Here is a 15,067-nt window from a genome sequence, read left to right as displayed (position 1 = left end):
TAATGCTTCTAGCAGTAAGCTTGTTTTTTTTTTTTTAATCAGATTAATCTTTTGGTATTATATTTTCAGTTAGTGTATCACATTTTGAATTACTAAAACTGCTGAAGCTCTTTTATTTTGTGTTTTTCCTATTATATAGGAAAGATGATCAATAGTATATTATAGTTGAAAATATTTCAGCATAGTTTTCCTTTTCTTTAATTTTTTTTGAATCACTACTGTTTATAGAAAATCAGATGGGCCGGGAGTTTGGCCTAGTGGTAAGAGTACTTGCCTAGCATGCACAAGGACCTGGGTTCAATTCCTTGGTACCATATACCTAGAAAAAAGCCAGAAGTGGCACTGTGGCTCAAGTGGTAGAGCTCTAGCCTTGAGAAAGTCCAAGGACAGTGCTTAGGCCTTCAATTCAAGCCCCAGGACTGTCAAAAAAAAAAAAAAAAAAAAAAAAGAAACACCAGAAAACTATGCCCACCAAGAAGATTACATGTGGCATATATCACATAGCCACTCAACAATGTTTATGGTTCAATGGGTGATTGGTTTAAAAATAATCTGACTATAATTTCATTTTTTTTCAATGGCAAATCAAATGGATATGCATAAAATTCCAGTTTTCTTTTTCTCTTCCTTCCTTCTCAGTAGCCATTATCCTGAAAGTTTCTGCAGCTATACTTTGCGGTATTAAGTCTTATTCTTTCTTTTGTGTTTGACATAGGCTAATCTAGTAGATATACAATTATCTTATTCAAAACACTCAGTGTTATTATCATTTAACTAATTTGTTTCTTCTCTTTAGGAGCATCTTCCAGAGCTCTTTGTACATTTTCAATCTCAAAGTTTTCATACCTCCATGTATGCATCATCCTGGTTTCTGACTATCTTTCTTACAACTTTTCCACTACCAATTGCAACAAGGATATTTGATATCTTCATGTCTGAGGTAAGCTAATGAACAGATTATGAACAAGAGTTGAGCGGGGTGGGGGGTGTTATTAGGTTAAATTAAACAGGTTAGCGATGGGAGTAATAAGGTAGCCCAAGTGTTCCTTACTAGATTGATTGAATGAATAATCTCACTGAAACCTTATAGCAATCTTTTAGGTAGGTAAATTACTATCCCCATTTAGTTGATAGGTAAGGAAACACACTTAGAGGAAGATCAAGTAACTTATCTTCAACCATACATATATATGTGATAGTGGATTCAGATGTAGGTAGTTAAAATTTGGAGCCTGCCTTCTTAACCCTTATCAACTTCCTGCCCAGAACACTGAGAGTGAGAGATAAAATTTGCTGTATAGTTCATGTGTTATCCAAATAGTAAGAGAGTAATTAGTGTCCTTCAAGCTTCTTTTATTCTGTGAACATATGGCAAAGTTGCCTATTAATCATCATTGGTCAATGATAATGATGTTTTGACTTCTATTTTCTGAACTCAGTGTTAATTATTACTAATTACATCTTAGAAAGGTATTTGTATTACTTTTTTTAATTTAATTTTTATTTTTGTCAGTTGTGGGGCTTGAACTCTTGGCCAGGGCACTGCTCTTGAGCTCTTCAGCTCAAGACTAGTGCTCTGCCACTTGAGTCATAGCACCACTTGCAGTTTTCTGGTGCTAATTGGAGATAAGAGTCTCATGGACTTTTTGTGACTAGGCTAACTTTGAACTGCAATCCTCAGATCTCAACCTCCTAAATAGCTAGGATTACAGGTATGAGCCACCAGTACCTGGCTCTTCTCACCTGTTTTTTTTCTTGTCTTATCTTGTCTTTTCTTTTCCTTCCTCCCTCCCTCCCTCCCTTTTCCTCCCTCCCTTTTCCTCCCTCCCTCCCTCCCTCCCTCCCTCCCTCCCTCCCTCTCTCTCTCTCTCTCTCTCTCTCTCTCTCTCTCTCTCTCTCTCTCTCTCTCTCTTTCTCTTTCTTTCTTTCTTTTGTCAGTCCTGGGGACTGAACTCAGGGCCTGAGCACTGTTGTTGGGCTTTCTCAAGGCGCCCTACCACTTGAGCCACATCACCACTTCCGGCTTTTTCTATATATGTGGTACCCAGGAATTGAACCTGGGTCTTTGTGCATGCTAGACAAGCACTCTACCACTAGGCCAAACTCCCAGCCCCTTCCCACCTGTTTTTGTAAAGTTGTCTTGGAACACAACCTGTATGCATTATTTCATATGTTGTTTACATCTGCATTAGGATTACACTGGCTGAGCTAAATAGTTATGTGAAGATTATATTTTATCAAGGCTAAAATACTTGTCTGGCATTTTATAGAAAATGTTTATTTAGAGCATTAATGAAACAAATGTGGCTTTCATTTGTTCCATAGGGATTAGAAATAGTGTTTCGAGTAGGATTAGCCCTTCTTCAGATGAATCAGGCCGAATTAATGCAACTTGACATGGAAGGGATGTTGCAGGTAAGTGTTCTGGATTTCTTGTATGTCTTCAGGTTTATATTAGTTACTTAATAAACAGTACTTGAGTGACTCTTACATTATTCTTTTATTGTATCTTAGCACTTTCAGAAGGTCATTCCACACCAATTTGATGGTGGCCCAGACAAATTAATCCAAGCAGCTTACCAAGTTAAATACAACTCAAAAAAAATGAAAAAGTAAGTATTAGTACATTTTCCTTTTATTAATGGGGTTTGTTGAAATATTCCAAACCTGGTACCTGGAGCATGGCCTTGTGGGTAGAGTGCTTGCCCAGCATGCACGAAGCCCTGGGTTTGATTCCTTGGTACCACATATACAGAAAAAAGCTGGAAGTGGTGCTATGGCTCTGGTAGAGTGCTAGCATTGAGAAAGCCCAAGGACAGTGCCCCGGAACTAAGTTCAAGCCCCAGGACTGGCAAAAAACCAAACCAAAACAACACAAAAACCAAACCCAGGAAATTCAGGGAAGTGGTAAAGTTTCTTTTTATTCAGTCATAGGCCTTGAACTCAGGGCCTGGGCTCTATCTCTGTGTTTTTTTGCTCAAGGCTAGCACACTGTGCCACTTTGAACCATAGCTCTACTTCGGATTTTCTGGCAGTTAAGTGGAGATAAAAGTCTCCTGGGTACTTTCCTGTCTGGGTTGAGGTCTTTAGATTTATGTGGGATGGTAGTGCCCCACTATGATAAAACATTTGAGTTGAGAAGAACGGTTATCAAAGTTTTTTTTTTTTTTTTTTTTGCCAGTTGTGGGGCTTGAACTCAGGGCCTGGGCACTGTCCTCGGACTTTTTCTCAAGGCTAGAGCTCTACTATTTGAGCCACAGCACCACTTCCAGGTTTTTAATGTGTGTGTGGTACCAAGGAATCGAACCAGGGTCTTCATGCATGCTAGGCAAGCATGCCACTAGGCCACTCTACCATTAGGCCGAACTCCCAGCCCCTCAAACTTTAGTTTTGTTCGAGTGGTATGAATTTCAATATAACAAAACTAATGTTGGTTGGAATGTGATGCTAATATTTTGCAGCTTTTAAAAGTAGTAATATAGAACCAATGTATACTACCTTTAAAATTTTTGGCTTTTTTTTTTTTTTTTTGTGCCAGTCTTGAGGCTTGAATTTAAGAGTCTGGGCACTGTTTCTGAGCTTCTGTTGAAGGATATAGCACTTTACCACTTGAACCACAGCAGCACTTCCAGCTTTTTTTGTTAGGTAGTACTGAGGAATGGAACCCAGGGTTTCATGCATGCTAGGCAAACTACCACATTCCTAACCGAAGATTCTGGTCTGTTTATATGTGTAAGTTTGCTATTTTTTCCCTCCAATGTCTCATTATTTCAAGATACATTGTTTTCAAAACAGGTCCCAACACTAAACACCTGTCCCTTTATAACCATTGTACAAACTATAAATGCTTGCTATTTTGTTTTTTCTGGTTTATTTGTTGGTGTTGCAGTTTGAACTCTGGGCCTGGGTACTATCCCTGATCTCTTCAGCTCAAGGCTAGTGCTTTACCACTTGGTTTTCTAGTGGTTAATTGAAGATGTGAGTCTCACAGACTTTTGTGCCTGGGCTGGCTTTGCCATGATCCTCAGATCTCAGCCTCCTGTGTAGCTAGGATTACAGGCATGAGCCACTAGTGCTTGGCTCTGCTTACTGTTTTAATAATAATATTGCTATTATTTATTATTGGCAATTTGGCTTGAACTCAAGGCCTCACATATACTAAGTACAAGTTGTATCATTGAGTCACACTCCCAACCCAGTGTTATTTGTTTTGTTTTGTTTTTCTTTGTTTTCTGTTGGTCATAGAGCTTGAACTTAGGGCCTGGGTATTACCATTGCACTCTTCTGCTCAAGCCTAGTATTCTACCACTTACAGCAACAGCTTTATTTCCAATTTTCTGGTGGTTGATTGGAGATAACAGTCTCAACAGATTTTCCTGCTTGGGCTGGCTTTGAACTGTGATTCTCATATCTCAGCCTCCTGAGTAGCTAGGATTATAGGCATGAGCCACCAGTGCCTGGCCCAGTATGTTATTTTAAAAACAAACTTAATGGTTTGATCTCTGTTATTTATAAATTACTCTTTTCCTCTATTTGACTACCAGATTGTCACTAAAGTTCATGATTAGTATAACCAGCAAGGTAGCTATGATAGATTGAGGAGAGGGGGAGGGGGAGGGAAGAGGAGGGAGGAAGGAGCGTGGGAGAAAAGAGAGAGAGAGAGAGAGAAAAGAGAGAGAGAGAGAGAGAGAGAGAGAGAGAGAGAGAGAGAGAGAGAGAATAGAGAGAATAGAGAGAATAGAGAGAATAGAGCTGGAAATGAAACCGAGGGCCTTTTGTATGCCAGGCAAAGAAAGAATACTACTGAGCTGTATTCCCAACTGCTATTCTCTTTATTTTCTGAAGAAGAATTTTTGGCTTGTGTTTCATAAGAATTCAAAATAAACAATCTTGACAGTTTTTGATCTTGTTTTGTTTAGAAGTAAGTATATTGATCAAGAATAATAGTTATTTTTTATCTCCTAGTACTTAAATAATCACTAAGTTTCATGATGCTAATGTTTCTGTGATATAAAGTGCCTCATTTGTAAGGAAATGGAAAGACTTGGAAAAAATCATATTAAGTGACGTAAGCCAGACCCAAAGGAACATAGCTCAGTGGTTTCCCTCATTTGTAATGATTAGTACAATCCCAGGACTCTCTAGCAGAGGATTACAATAGCTCAAAACCTAGATACATAAGACCATATAGGATTAGGCCAAATTAATGGACCTCCAAGACAGGGAAACAAGAGCTTAATTAAGAGTGACTATTGTTCTTTTTTTCTGATTTTTTTATTAAAGAATTTATTAACATTGATTTTTACATATTTCAAATGACATGTTTAACAAACAAGTATTCAGGAAGGGAATCTATATACAATCACTGGCACTTAGATTTTAGAACATAATTAAAATTAGGCTGAGGGATTGTATGTCATAGATACATATGACTATTGTTCTCAATGTACTTTTTTTTCCCTCCTGTGTTGCCCTTTGGTTAATCTTATATTGTTACAGTCTCTGACTTAGTTACCTGGTATATTATATATATGTTTATTTGTTTATTTGAAATAAGAGGGGAAAAACCAAGGGAGAGGGTGGGGAGAGGAAATGGGGACAAAAACATAAAAGGGGTATCAATATGTAATGCACCTTCTATCTGGTGAATATAACCTTAACCCCTTCATACATTAAAATAAATCATAAAAAAATTGAAAAACAGGCAAATACATGGCAAAATAACTGAAGCAAGTATTGGGAAAGATGTATTTAGAAAACAATAAAGAAATAACTTTGCATAGTACATTAAATACAATTATTTCTTTTCTTTTTTCCACTTATGGTTAATTTCATGTGGTTACGGTATCTCACATTGTTACCTAGTGTATTGTATATACATTTACTTGTTTTCCCTTCCCTATTTCAAATAAACAAGGTGATTGGGAAGAGGTAGAGGAAGGGAAAAGGGGACGAAAACATGAGGAGGGTTATCAAGGTTCAAGAAATAATGTACATTACCTGACAAATGTAACTGTAACTCCTCTATATATTATCCTGACAATAAAATACAGTTAAAAAAATGAAAGCAGTTCTGTTTGGTAGCAATGTGAAATGTGAAATACTGCAATGTGAAATTACCTTAACACATACAACATACCATCATAGACATTCCTGCTACAGAAAGTATTATTGCAATTAGAATGAAAGTTATATTGTCAAAATCAGAGCTAATTTTATATAGTCAGCTATTTTTTATTTTATTTAATTTTTTTTTTCCTTGTGCTCAGGGCCTGAGCAATGTCCTTGGACTTTCTCAAGGCTAGTGCTCTACCACTTGAGCCTCAGCACCACTTCCGGCTTTTTTCTATGTATGTGGTATTCGTGCATACTAGGCAAGCACTCTTACACTAGATCAAACTCCTGGCCCCAATTTTTTTTTTTTTTTTTTTTTTTTTGCCAGTCCTGGGCTTGAGCTCAGGGCCTGAGCAATGTCCTTGAACTTTCTCAAGGATAGAGCTCTACCACTTGAGCCTCAGCACCACTTCCGGCTTTTTTCTATGTATGTGGTACCGAGGAATCGAACCCGGGTCTTCATGCATGCTAGGCAAGCACTCTACCACTAGGCCAAACTCCCAGCCCCTGGCCCCAATTTTTTATTTAAAAAAATTTAAAGAATTTATTAACATTGGTTTTTACATCATTTCAAATGACGTGTTTAACAAACAACAAGTATTCAAGAAGGGAATCTCTATATACAATCACTGGCACTTAGATTTTACAACATAATTAAAATTAGGCTGAGGGTTTGTATGTCATAGATACATATTAATCTATGTAATTGAACATTATGTCTATGGAGTGGTACATTTTTATGTCTATCTAGTTGTGTTTATATTTCTAATACCATGTCCATAGCATTTGGTATATAAATATTGAGTCCTCACTCTTGTACTGTTTGGATCTAATAGGCACCCTCCCCTTGAGCCAAGACCCACTTCCCTTTTCTTGAGGTTAATTGGAGATAAGAGTCTCAGGTCCTTTGTGCCGGGCTGGCTTTGAACCTTGATCTTCAGATCTCAGCCTTCTGAGTAGCTAGGATTACAGGTGTGAACTACCTCACCCAGCTCAATGTTTCCCCCCCCCACATATATTTTTTATTTTAGTTAATAGAAGGGTTATATTATATTCGCCAGTTAGAAGGTGCATTACTTCACAAACATTGATACCCTTTCTCATGTTTTGGTCCCCAATTCCCTTCCCCCACCCCCGCCCCTCATCTTGTTCTCCTCCCTTCCCTATCCTATTTTAAGTAACCAAATAAACAAATATACAATATATCAGACAACAAGGTAACAATATGAGATAACCAAGGGACAGTTTAGCACAGTGTTGGTGGCTTATACCTATAATTCTAGATGGTTAGGAGGCTGAGTTATCAAGGTACTAAACCCTATTTTTTTTAAAAGAATTTATTAACATTGATTTTTACATCATATTTCAATGACGTGTTTAACAAACAAGTATTGAAGAAGGGAATCTCTATATACAATCACTGGCACTTAGTTTTTAGAACTTAGGCTAAGGGTTTTATATTATAGATACATATTAATCTGTAATAAAACATGTCTATAGAGTCATAAGTTTTTATGTCTATGTAGTAGTGTTTATATTTCCAGTACCATGTCCGTAGCATTGGGTATGCAAATACTGAGTCCTTGCTCTTGTACTGTTTGGATCTAGTAGCCACATATTAAGGATACCCTGCGCCTGTTGTTCCTTTGGTCTTGACTTGTCTCACTCAACATTGTTTGCTCTAGATTCATCCACTTCCCTGCAAATACCGTCTTGTCTGTTGGCTATGTAGAATTCCATTGTATATATATACACCACATTTTTTTTTTGTATCTATTCATCTGCAGTAGGGCATCTGGATTGTTTCCATCACCTGGCTATTGTCAATAGTACAGTATTAATCACTAGAAAAGGGAAAGTGGGACTGTGGCTACAGGGGTAGGACCGTAGCCTTGAGCCAGCCTATGGACAGCGCCATAGGCCCAGAGTTAAAGCCCCATGACCCACAAAAAAAATTAAAATATGTTCAACATTAAAAATAGGTGGTAGAGGGCTGGGAGTTGTCCTAATACATTGTCAACACTTGGTTATTATTTATTTTCCTAATCTGCTAAGTGTAAAATGTCTTATTTTGAACTTAATTTGTATTTCCCTGATTGTTAATAAGAGTAAATATTTTTCATCTGTTTTTTGGACTTTTTTTTTTGTCAGTTGTGGGGCCTGAACCCTGGGCCTGAGCACTACCCCTAAGCTCTTCAGCTCAACAGTAGTGCTCTAACACTTTGAGCTACAGCGCCACTTCCAGTTTTCTGGTGCTTGATTGTAGGTAAGAATCTCACAAACTTTTTTTGAACTATGATCATCAGATCTGAATCCTGAGTAGCTATGCTTAGAGGCATGAGCCACATATGTCTGGCTTAGACTCATTTTTTAAATGTTTTCGTCCTGTTCTGTCCTTCAGTAGGGCTTGAACTCTAGACCTAGGTGCTGTCCCTTGAGTCTCTCTCTATTCAGTGCTAGCATTCTACCACTTGAGCCATAGTGCTACTTCTGGTTTTTGAGTGGCTAATTGGAGATAAGAGTCTCACAAGGACTTTTCTGCTCCATCTGGAGTTGAACTGTGAAGGTCCTCAAGATTTCAGCCTCCTGAGTAGGTGTGAGCCACTGGCACCCAACATTGAGTCTTTTTTTTTTTTCTTTTTTTTTTGCCTGTCGTGGGTGTGAACTCAGGGCCTGAGCACTGTCCTTGGGCTTTTTTCAAGGCTAGCACTCTACTGTTTGAGCCACAGCACCACTTTTTTTCCCCCCTATGTGTGTGGTACCAAGGAGTCGAACTTCTGTCTTTGTCCATGCTAGGCAAGCACTCTACTAGGCCGCTCTCCCAGCCATGCAGCATTGGTTAGAAATTATATACCATCAGAGTAGCAATCCTTTGTCAGAATTAAAATGTAAGTTTTTCTATGAAATTCACTCTGAGATCATATAATAAATATTTTTCCAATTTCTGTCAAAGGTTCTAATTTCTTGTGGATTAGAGGATGGCAAAACAGGTAAATAGTGTATTTCAGTCAGCCTGGTGAATGACAATAATAGGTCAATAATAATGTAAGAGGTTCCTAACCCACATGTCTGGAAACTGGTATACACAGTCTGCTGTGATTCAGGAAGGTGTTCTGTTAATGTTCCTAATACACATCTAGGTCGATCCTTTAATTCTGGGAATAAATCCACAGAAGATATGTGTACTTTTTGGTATATCTCCACAGGAAATGTATAGTTATTTTTATTGCTGTGTTTTTAACCTTGGTTAGTTCAGGTATTATCTGTAAATTTATTGGGAATGGTAGTACATTTTTTTTCTTCATATGTTACGGGATGAATGGAGTTATAAACTCAGTTCTGTGTTTGGTGTTGTATATGTTATACCTTCTGAACTTCTACTTTTGGCAGTGGGGTATGGGAATACTGGGATTTGAACTCTAGTTGTCAGGCAAATGTTCTACCTGTGAGCCATTTTTTTTTTTTTTTTTTTTTTTTTTGGTGAGTCATGGGGCTTGAACTCGGGGGCCTGGGCACTGTCTCTGTACTCTTCAGCTCAAGGCTACTGCCCTACCCTGGAGCCTCAGCCCCACTTGCGGTTTTCTAGTGATTAATTGGAGATAAGAATCTTCTAGTGACTAATTGGAGATAAGAATCTCACTGTCTTTAGTGCCTGGGCTGGCTTTGAACCTTGATCCTCAGATATCAGCCTCCTGAGTGGCTAGGATTTCAGGCTTGAGCCATCATGCCTGTTTCTCCCACCCCTTTTAAAAATATTAGTTGTTTTGAGGTAAGAGTCTCCTTTCCTGCCTAAATGTGTGCCTGAACCATTATCCTTCTACTTTTTTGCTTCCTATTATAGTTGGGATGGCAAGCGTACTCTACCATACTCAGTTACTTCCATTGAGATGAACTTTCCAATCTCTTATTCTGTCTGTGCCATCTTGAAACTGCAACCCTTCTGATTTTAGCCTCATACACCTAGGATGACGGATGTGTACCACCATACCCAGATACAGCTAAAGAAGGAAATCTGTCAAATTATTGTTTAGACCTGCTGCAAAGCAAGGTACTCCTCATCTGAGCATCCCACGTAGCTGAGACGCCAGGAGCCAGTGGCATCCAGCTCAAAATGATTTTTCACACATCAAATACCTGGTTATAGTCCTATGGAAACTAACAAAATTACCTTTTATATTGATATGTATTTTACAATTTTATAATCTTGTTAAGTGCATAGGAATATATCTTTAACTTCTTGTTCCTTTTAGGCTTGAAAAGGAATACACTACAATAAAAACAAAAGAGATGGAAGAGCAAGTTGAAATTAAAGTAAGCATTTTAGGAGTTTTTTCACGTACTAAAGGTAAACTGATTAGTTATTTGACAATAGATATGAGCTCATGCTAATGGTTGTTGCCATCGGTAGTGAATTTAGCAATGAAGTGCACATTTACTGACGAGGTACCTAGAGCATAGGGGTTTTTCCAAAAGCAGGAACATATGACTGAACTTACTTTCACTTTAGTGTGAAAAAAGAGAAACTTCCTTTTGCTGAGACTTGGTGGCTACTCAGGAGAAAATAGCTCCAAAGGGAAGATAATTACATTCCACGTAAGCATAATTGTTAAAGTGGCAGAGAAGGTAATCTGTCCTATGCTAACAGCAGAAAATACTGAGGCAGACTAAATAGAGAAAGTAAAATTATAACTGCCTTTCAGTGGTAGGAATGTTTTTTGTTTTTATTTTTGTTTTGTTTTTTTTTCTTTTGCCAGGCCTGGGGCTTGAACTCAGGACCTGGACACTGTCCTTGAGCTTTCTCAAAGGCTGGCACTCTACCACTTGAACCACAGCACCACTTTCAGCTTTTTCTGTGTATGTGATACTGAGGAAACAAACCCAGGGCTTTGTGCATGCTAGGCAAGCACTCTACCACTAGGACCTTTCCTAACCCCAAGAAAATTTTATTATACGCCCTTATAAAGATAAAAATGTGGGGCATTTATATATTTATTTATTTATTGTGAGTCATGGGGCTTGAACTTAGTCTAGGTGCTGTCCCTGAGCTCTTCAGCTCAAGGCTACCACCCTTCCCTGAGCCACATCCCATTTCCCATTTTCTAGAAGTTAATTGGAATAAGAGTCTCAGGTCCTTTTGTGCCAGGGCTGGCTTTGAATCTTGATCCTCAGATCTCAGCCTTCTGAGTAGCTAAGATTACAGTCATGATCCACCATGCCCAGTTTTTTTTAATATATTCTATACTATATGTAAAACTCAGGTACAGCTACAATTGGAAATCATTTCCTTTTTGCTAAGGATTTCTTTTAGCAGTTTGACATATGGTAATGTAACTGTTCTTTTGAGTCTTTTTGTATTTGTCAAAGGATTGTGATTTAGGAATCTTTTCCTCTCTAGAATGCTTGCAAGCAAAACTTTTTTTTTTTTTTTTCCTGGCAGAGGTTACGCACTGAAAATAGGCTATTGAAGCAGCGCATTGAGACATTAGAAAAAGTAAGTAAATACATTTTTGTTGATGTTTATTATTTTTTAGTTGGTTTAAAATTCTCAAAAAATGGAGCGTGTATGTCTCTTTAAGTTGTGGTAGATTCCCTGGCTTACTATATTTAATCAAGCTAGTTAATAATATAAGTTGGTACTAGTCCATGAACTTCTATATTGAAGTTTTAATTGAGGTTATTGAGTAACATAATTGATGTCACTCCTTTATTTACATATAACCTCAAAATATGTGGTGAGACTCCATTCAGATGCCACATTTGAAAAATGAGTTTCAAATGTTATATCACATTTTAGTGTTATAACTACATTTTGTATGTTAACCACATTTTAGTGTTTTAGCCACATTCTAACTGTAGCAGTGGTTCTTTTTTAGCTTAGACTTGTCAAATAATTTAGTCAAAGTAATTAATTCCTTGTTTACAAATTCACTCTCATATTGCTTTTCATACTAGGGAGTTATAATAAACTTTTGGTTGTCAAGACTTATTTTGATATATACTTACTCCCTTTTTCCCCCCATTGTTTTATATAAAATAACTGGCAAATGTGGACTTCTCATATTGTGATTTTGATATAATGTCTTTGGTAATTGTGTTTCTGATGCTATACGAACGAATTAATAAAAGCATACTTTATTTAAAAGAAAATTTCAGTTCACAAACTCTTTTGGTTCTAATGTATGAAAGAGAGTGAGTTTAAATTTACCCCTTAAGATATTGCCAAATACCTTAAAAGATTTCCCCGAAAATGTATGGATTAATACCTAGAAATACTGAGAAGGAGGTTGGCTTGCAGTGTTCATTTGGTTTTTGTTTTAAAAGCAATAATTTTATATATTTTTTAATTTTCTTTCTTAGTTTTTTTTTTTTTTTTTTGTGGGTTGTGGGGCTTGAACTATGGGCCTGGGCACTTTGCCCAAGCTCTTCAGCTTAAGACTACCCCTGGAGCCACTGTGCCCCTTTCCATTTCCTGGTGGTTAATTGGAGATAAGAGTCTCACATTCTTTGGTGCCTGGGCTGGCTTTGAACCCCAGTCCTCAGATCTCAGCCTCAAGGATTTCAGGCCTGCCTTCCTTCCTTCCTTTCCTCCCTCCCCTTCTTCCCCCCCCCTTTCCTTTTTTTTCTTTTCTTTTTTTTTTTTTTTTCTTTTTTTGGCAGTCCTAGGGCTTAGGTACTGTCTCTAAGCTTCTTTTGCTCAAGGCTAGTTAGTACACTTGAGCCACAGCACCACTTCAGGCTTCTTTCTGTTTATGAGGTACTGAGGAATGGAACTGGGCTTCATACATGCTAGGCAAACACTCTACCACTAAACCGCATTCAGCCTTATTAATTTAATTTATGGTTTTATATTCCACAAAGGCTGGACATTTATTATTTGCCTGTTGATATAATAATTGCATATACAGTATATTAAGTCAAATACAGTTTCTGTGTATTTCTCTCTTTGTAATAGAGTTACTTGGAGGATATTTTTGATCACCCATGTGAATTTTGAGTTTAATTGTTTTTAAATTTGCTTAACTTAAATTCTTCTCTGTGTTTGTAGTAAAATATACAACTTCTTAGGTAGGTTTTTAAAAAATCTTTGAAGTGAGACATTTTTATAAAGAAAGCATTCTTCATCAAGCCTTCAGAAATGTTTGGATACTGCTTCTAGAATTTTCTAGTGCCATTTTTTTTTTTTTTTACTGGCTTAGGTGGCCTAGGTGTGTCATTTAGCACTTAGAATTCTATACATACTTAAGTATCAATTGAATTCTATAACCAAAAGTTTACTTCCTCAGTTATTACTGTAGTTTATTTCACCAGTCATTTTCCTTGTTCTGTTTCTTTTGGTGTTGCTGTTGTACAAATGGCTGTTACACTTTGTAAGTGAAATTGTTTACTTGAATTCCTTCTGCTTTTCACATAAATGGTTTGATGATGTGATTATATAAAAATAAAGATTCAAAGTAATACTTTCATAAGACAGTATTTACTTGTTTTGGTAATGAAAAAGCACTTGGAATTTGTGCTTGATCTCTTCTAGAAACACTTGATTTTTTTTTTAGTCTATCATTGTTTTGATTTTTTTAAGTTTTAAAAAATACACATTCATTGAAAATCATTTTAAAGTTAAAATGTCTATTTTAAAGCAGTGAAAAGTAGGTGGAATTTGGGTATGTTTGTTTCTTCTTATTCCTAATTTTATCACTTTTATTTTCCTTTCTCTTATATTACTATCTGAATTTTTCCTTTTGTAGGAAAGTGCTTCCTTGGCAGATAGATTGATACAGGTATAATCTTCTTTTTTGTTTTTAAAGCATTTTCTCTAACTTCTAAGGACAGCTCTGAACCTAGAAGTTTGTATTTTTAATGCATGCCATATTACATGCATTTTGCTAGAATTAATTTTTGGGTGGTATGTGGGCATAAACTTAATTTTAGGTGACTGTTACTTTAGTTCATTCAAATAGGTACTTTTTGCACGTTTTAAAGCTAACCTTATTTTTTAAAGTAATTATTTCAAAGTGATAATCAGTGGGCGCTGACATTAACAATTATATTAAAAACTTTAGTCCTGCATGTACAACTCAGTAATATTGCATGAACTGAACTTTTATTGACTGCGAAAAGAATTATTCTTAAGAAATGAGCTTCCCAAATTTGCTGGAGCAATAACACATTGCTAGCTTATAATTATCTAGGCTGTTCTGTTTTCTTAGGTGATTTTTTTTTTAACATGGCAAAATAAATAACTAAACCTCACAAAAGGCAGTCTTTCTTGAATCTATTCTAAATTGCTTTACACACACATAAAAATTATGTCCTAAGGGACAAGTGACAAGAGCCCAGGAGGCTGAGGAAAACTACCTCATAAAACGGGAGTTGGCCACCATCAAACAGCAGAGTGATGAGGCCAGTGCTAAGCTGGAGCATGCTGAGAATACCATCAGGAAGCTCCAGCACCAGCAACAATGGGTAAGGAGTCTTGCTAGTGCCTTTCTCGTTCTTCTCAGTCCTTTCCCTTTATAAACCAGTTTTTTTTAAAAGCACATCTCTGTGCTCTTGTTTTAATTCTTTTCTACTTCAGTTGAATTCTTCAATCATTTATGTTCTGTAATACATAGGGGACTTACTGTGTCCTAACACCTCCTTGTTCCTTTTTTTTTCTATACAGTTTGTTAGAACTAGGTAATAATATTTTCTTCCCTTACATTATATTCTAAGTTATACAAAATAAGCAGTGTGTGTCAGGCTTCCTTTTTAGGTTTTAGAGGTAATCTGAACTTGTTAGTTTTTGTTTATTGTGCAGGTGAAATATCACCCAACACTTAGCATGTAATCATCTTTGATCATGTGGCATTTTATATCTTATGAAGTACTGTTGCTTATGTAGACTTGGATATCACAACACTGAATTATGAATTAGATTGTATGCTTAGCTTTTTTTTCAAGAGCACCTTTGCCAAGA

General features: G+C 36.8%; 1 protein-coding gene across 1 annotated transcript in view; it reads left to right on the top strand.

Moving 5' to 3' along the window:
• Positions 1 to 15,067, top strand: part of Evi5 (ecotropic viral integration site 5) — a 131,776-nt gene that overhangs the window by 49,597 nt on the left and 67,112 nt on the right. The window contains exons 7-13 of the mRNA XM_090334201.1: positions 797 to 940; positions 2,326 to 2,415; positions 2,515 to 2,612; positions 10,365 to 10,425; positions 11,552 to 11,605; positions 13,857 to 13,889; positions 14,428 to 14,574. Of these exons, the coding sequence (XP_090190327.1) occupies positions 797 to 940; positions 2,326 to 2,415; positions 2,515 to 2,612; positions 10,365 to 10,425; positions 11,552 to 11,605; positions 13,857 to 13,889; positions 14,428 to 14,574 (627 nt within the window). The remainder of the gene's footprint in view (positions 1 to 796; positions 941 to 2,325; positions 2,416 to 2,514; positions 2,613 to 10,364; positions 10,426 to 11,551; positions 11,606 to 13,856; positions 13,890 to 14,427; positions 14,575 to 15,067) is intronic.

This window comes from Megascapheus bottae, chromosome 6, assembly GCF_031878675.1.
Source record: "Megascapheus bottae isolate mThoBot1 chromosome 6, mThoBot2.hap1, whole genome shotgun sequence".
Lineage (NCBI taxonomy): Eukaryota > Metazoa > Chordata > Mammalia > Rodentia > Geomyidae > Megascapheus > Megascapheus bottae.
The sequence above is the reverse complement of the archived record's forward strand: the minus strand, read 5'-3'. Positions and strand labels throughout refer to the sequence as shown.